The sequence below is a fragment of the Triticum dicoccoides genome, chromosome 5A (assembly GCF_002162155.2).
Source record: "Triticum dicoccoides isolate Atlit2015 ecotype Zavitan chromosome 5A, WEW_v2.0, whole genome shotgun sequence".
Lineage (NCBI taxonomy): Eukaryota > Viridiplantae > Streptophyta > Magnoliopsida > Poales > Poaceae > Triticum > Triticum dicoccoides.
The window spans coordinates 19916981-19922002 of NC_041388.1; the positions used below are offsets into that span (position 1 = coordinate 19916981).

Below are 5022 nucleotides of genomic sequence, written 5' to 3' on the forward strand. Positions count from 1 at the left end.
AGTCCGGACGTTTGCAGACCTTCCCCAGATTTGCTTCTGGTTAGTAGAATTTTGAAACACGCGGACTGGTCGGCGAAGCATTTTCATGCATGACGTTGGATGACACAAAGTGTACGGGCGTTTAGCGGCGCTTCGGTGCACAATGTTGGAGGTGCCCTAACCTCCCATGGATTTTCCCCGAGTTAAACCTTGCAACGTTGTTATCTGTCATATGAGATACGAAACGCACGACAACCAATTGGAGTATTTAACCATGTCAAATTTACCCAAACATAACCATTAGATGCATTTGCATAATCAACAAATTCTCTTTGCTTAACCTCCCATGAAATCTTTTTCTCCCTCAAGATAAACCTCACACTATCATCATCTTATCTTCTCATGTGGATGGATAAACCCCACAACAACCCAAACACAATTGTCATGTGAAACTCACATACATACACACACCCAAACAAATAAAACTTCCCCTTTTTTGAACCTTGTTGCGTGCAGCCGACGGGACTAGTCCATTGTATGTAAACCCTAAGCCTCATGGCTAAGCAAAAAGAGGCAACTTTTTGCTGGGCCTTGTCCTCCGAGCACGGTAAAAACCGGCCCTTTCCCCCCCCCTCTCGCCGCTCAATCGTAACCCCAACGCGCTCTCTTTTCCTTCCTCTTCCCCATAAAAACCTCGGCTGGGAAACAAAAGAAAGCTCTTGCGGAATCCCCACCCGGCCTCCCTCCCCTCCCTTCTCTATCTCCTCTCTCCACTCCTCCGGTTTGGGGGCGGCGGGGCATGGACGTGCACCACCCGCCGAATGCGGCGGCGGCGGCGGCGGCGGCCGCCGCCCTCGGCGACATGTTCCCCCAGGAGCCCGCCATGGTCGGTTTCTTTTCCCACCACCCCCCTCTTGCCCGCTTGTTCCGGTTGATTGTTTGTTCCCCTGCGAATAGGACTTGTTCCCCTAGGTTCCCCCCGGCCAAGAACCAGGGGTTTTGGTTGCTTCGCTGCGAGGGAAGGCGTCGGCGGACCAGGGGTTCTTGGTTTTTGAATGCTTTCTTGGATGTCCTCCGGGTTGCGCTTTCGCAGAGGAATATTTTGCGGGGTTTAGGCGCCGCCGCCGCCGCCGCCGCCGCCGCCTGTTCAAGAATTATGGGGTTTAGGTTGGTTCGTCTGTAATTCCTTGAACCCTAGGTGGTTTCGCTGGTTTCTTGCTCCCTTTAGGATGAAATTTCTCTTGAATGTTTGGAACACAAAGGAAAAAAGAAATGGCGACTCTGTTCCTGTGTTGCTTTTACTGTTTTGGTCTTCTCCCGTGGAGGAATCCTTCTGTTCACGTTTGTGTCTATTATTAGGAGAGAATATTGCTCTGGTTGGAGGGAAGGAGTTTTCAATTTCCCGAGCAATTCAATGGTAACTGCCGCCCGCCGAGGGGGGATTTTTTTTCAGCGACCGTGCAATAATTGTTTTATCCCCCTACTAGGGTTCATGTCAGGTTCATCACGTTCTTTCAATTATCCATTGGGGAAAAGTATTATGTTTCCCTTTCGATGTGATGTCACGGAAGAGGAAAAGCAATGCGTGTGCCCTTACGGCCTTGAATCAATGTCGATGTGCATATGTTCGTTCCCTCCTGTCATTGTCATTGCATAGGCGCATCCACTGTTAATATCCGTTTGGCCGCTGTGAGAGGATGCGGATGCAAGATTGTGACAGAGATATTGTAGTTTTTTTGCACTATCAATTTGGGTGGAAAACTTTAGGACCAGAAACGGTGACAACGGCAGTCAGCATCTCAATTTTGCCTCAAGGGTTCTTCAGGTTTGGTCTGTAACTCCTTGAAGGATTCAAGGAAACATCCCACCCATTGTATCACTTATTAGGAAATGCATCAGTTATGTTCCTCATATTTAGCTTTGACTGAAGTTCGTGGACTACTGAACTGTTTAATTGCATCCTGTTGTGAGAAACTGCCATGGTGGTTTCTGCTCCACGGTGTTTAATTGCATTGTAAAAGCATGACTTTTAGTTTCGTTCCAGTAACTTAATTTTCCGTTGGAATCTTAACTCCAGTATCACTTGCCAATTCGAATGCCCCCAAAGCAAATTTTCTATTGATTGATGGTGTTGACTTGAATTAGTTCAAAAAGTAAAGGGTGCTGACTGTAGGACTGTTTGTTCTTCGATAGTAGTTTTATTCAGTAATCTGTTTGGAAATTTTGTTACTCCATACTTCTAATACTCTTTGTTTGGGAACCATATTGCCAATAACAGTCCCTAGTCGATTAAGGCTTCCCTATGCATTCCATTCATTTTATTCATCCTCACATGCTTGCTTCTTGGTAAAAACATAGAACAGGACCTCCATGAAAAGTAGATTTCCTTGCAGTTGTGTAATTCCATTTAGTGATATATTCTTAGACAATCAATTTGGCCATTTTGTCTAAACGTGCCATGCTACTCTTTTTGATTTGCAGGAAAGTGAAGACAGCAGCACAGAGTGGCTCTCCATCTATTTAGAGGACTGCTTGACTAACCCTGCATCCTACCCTGTCTCCGAAGAACAAGCATCTGTAAACCCAAACCTGCCACATCCTTCATCTTCCAATCCCAGAAGAAAGAAGAGAAGCCTGGCCTCTGTTATAAGAGATAGTGATGAAGAATATTTCCTGATTGTTGAGCCACCACTACTACTTGATCAGAAGCATTGGCTAGCAGAGAGTGAGCTCATCCTCCCCAAGAAAGACAAGGACCAAGAACTTGTCCAAAAACTGGAGCAGGAACACGAGGAAGAATATAAGCCCTACACTGTGCAGTTCAAGCAAGAGCAGGCGGTGATGAGGTGTAGCATTTGTTTGTCCAACTCCAACCAAACACCACAGCAGTGGCAGGGTGGTCCATCAGGGGCATTATTGTGCAACACGTGCAGCCTGAGGCTCAAGGCAGGGAACGGGTTCATCAAACTGGAGCGCTGCGGCCAACAAGTTGACGAAGAACAAGATCATGGAAGGGGGCAGGATAAGAGGAAGATCAAGAAGACCACATATTATGGAGATGATGAGGAGCCTCCGCAGGAGAAGAGGAGGATCAAGAAGACTTCATTTGTAGATGAGCAGGGCAAGAGGAGGACCAAGAAGACATATGTGAACGAGGAGGTCCCACTGGAGGAGCCAGTGAAGCGGTGCACCCATTGCCTGTCCCACACGACGCCACAGTGGAGGAGCGGCCCTCTAGGGCCCAAGACTCTATGCAACGCGTGCGGCGTGAGGTACAAGTCCGGCAGGCTGCTGCCGGAGTACAGGCCCGCCAACAGCCCAACCTTCGTGAGCTTCATGCACTCCAATTCCCACAAGAAGGTGATGCAGATGAGGAAGAGTGTCGAGAACGAGCACGAGCATGAGTACTCACACTCGGATATGTGAGCTTCTGCCGGTGGTCAGGAGCATCTCCTGAGTCTGTCGCATCGGGTCTTAGAGGCCATTGGGCCGTAGTCATGTAGATCATCAGTCAGGAGGAAAGAATTGAACGCGAAAATCCGATTAGGTCTCAGTTGAAACTCCTTGTTAGCTCTAGCAGTCAGTCTTTCGCTTGAGAGAACCATTTCTCTTGTCCTGGATTCGTCGTCACTTGTGGTTGGTTGATACAATATTATGCCCGCCATTATATCGCGATGTTATGCTATGTTTTCCTGTCCCCGTTCCGAGTTTTGTTTGCAGGGCTGAAGTTGAACACAGCCCTGTTGCATTGTTGTTTTGCATCATGTGATCTTGGCACTGCTGACCTTTTCCTAGGCTGGAACAGAGTTTAGTTTAGTTTAGTTGTTGGATTTGCAAGAGAAGTGCTCTCTACCCAGCATGCATGATCACACACAGCATTGACATGCATCTAAAAACACTGGATCAGGTTATGTTTGCAGGGCTGGAGTTGAGCAGCCCTGCTGCATTGCTGACTTTTTTCTAGGCTGCAACAGAGTTTAGTTTAGTTTAGTTGTTGGATTTGCTAGAGAAGTAGTCTCTACCCAGCATGAGTGATCACACAGGTTACTGGAGTCCATGTGTTGTGTATGCTGATGCTCAGAGTTGTTTACATTGGATTTATCAAATTTTCCTGTGAGGGCTGGGGGTGTGCTTTTGCTGGTGTGCAAATGAGATAGATATTTTCTTCTTGTTTCTGCAATCTTCAAGTCCCACATAAGTTCCAACATCTGTTTGCAGATTAGTAGATGTTCCCTGCAATCTCTCAGGGCCATCTCTTTCCTGCACCATGCATATGCACATCACAGATTCAGATGACCATCAATATTTTTCATAGCTGTCTCCCAGCATAGAGAAGCTGGTCAAGCCTCTCGTGGTACATGTGGAGGGGCACTAGTGTACTACTGGTACCTAAAAATCAATGCATCGTGTGTGCTCCAGTACAGTGACCAGAAAGAGGCTAGCCGAGCTGCATTACATGTGCACCCTTTCTGTCCTGTAAAACCTAGCAGCCAGCTGCAAGCTAGGAGCATCAATGATTCAGCACTACTACCAAAGGCCAACTCCAACACACGACCACAAATATTTGGTCCGGCCGCGTCCGTTTGAGGGTAAACTGACACAAATCGCGGCCTAGCGCGCGGGAGCAAACGAACAAATGTCCGTTTTTCATTCGCCGCCGACGCATTTTCGGTCCAAATTTGGGCCGTGTTTACGTCGAAACGGACAGCGCGCGGACGAGCCGGACGTGCGCCCTTGTCCTCTCCTGGCCCGCCCATCGGGGACACAACGCGCCCACTTTCCCTCCTTTTCCCAAAATCCTCCACGCACCCCCTCCCCTCCCTCCTCCATGGCCGGCGCCACGAAGAAACCTGCCGACTAGACCGCCACTACCTTTCGCCCCGCGACGAAGAAGAGGAAGAAAGAGTGGTCGGAGCTCACGCCGGCTGAGGCCGCGCGGCTTGACATCGAATCAGCCAAGAGGGCCCAGCAGACCGTTGCGGCGAAGAAGAAAGCTGTTGCCGACTATGCCGCACGCCATGCAGCACAAGGCCGTCGTCGACC

General features: G+C 48.7%; 1 protein-coding gene across 1 annotated transcript; it reads left to right on the forward strand.

Annotated features, from left to right (window-relative positions):
* The first annotated feature begins 657 nt into the window (after positions 1 to 657).
* Positions 658 to 3665, forward strand: LOC119298843 (GATA zinc finger domain-containing protein 10-like). The gene is made up of 2 exons (XM_037576148.1): positions 658 to 865; positions 2461 to 3665. The coding sequence occupies exons 1-2, from the start codon at positions 779 to 781 to the stop codon at positions 3403 to 3405; spliced, it is 1032 nt and encodes a 343-aa protein (XP_037432045.1). The 5' UTR covers positions 658 to 778; the 3' UTR covers positions 3406 to 3665.
* Positions 3666 to 5022: the final 1357 nt, after the last annotated feature.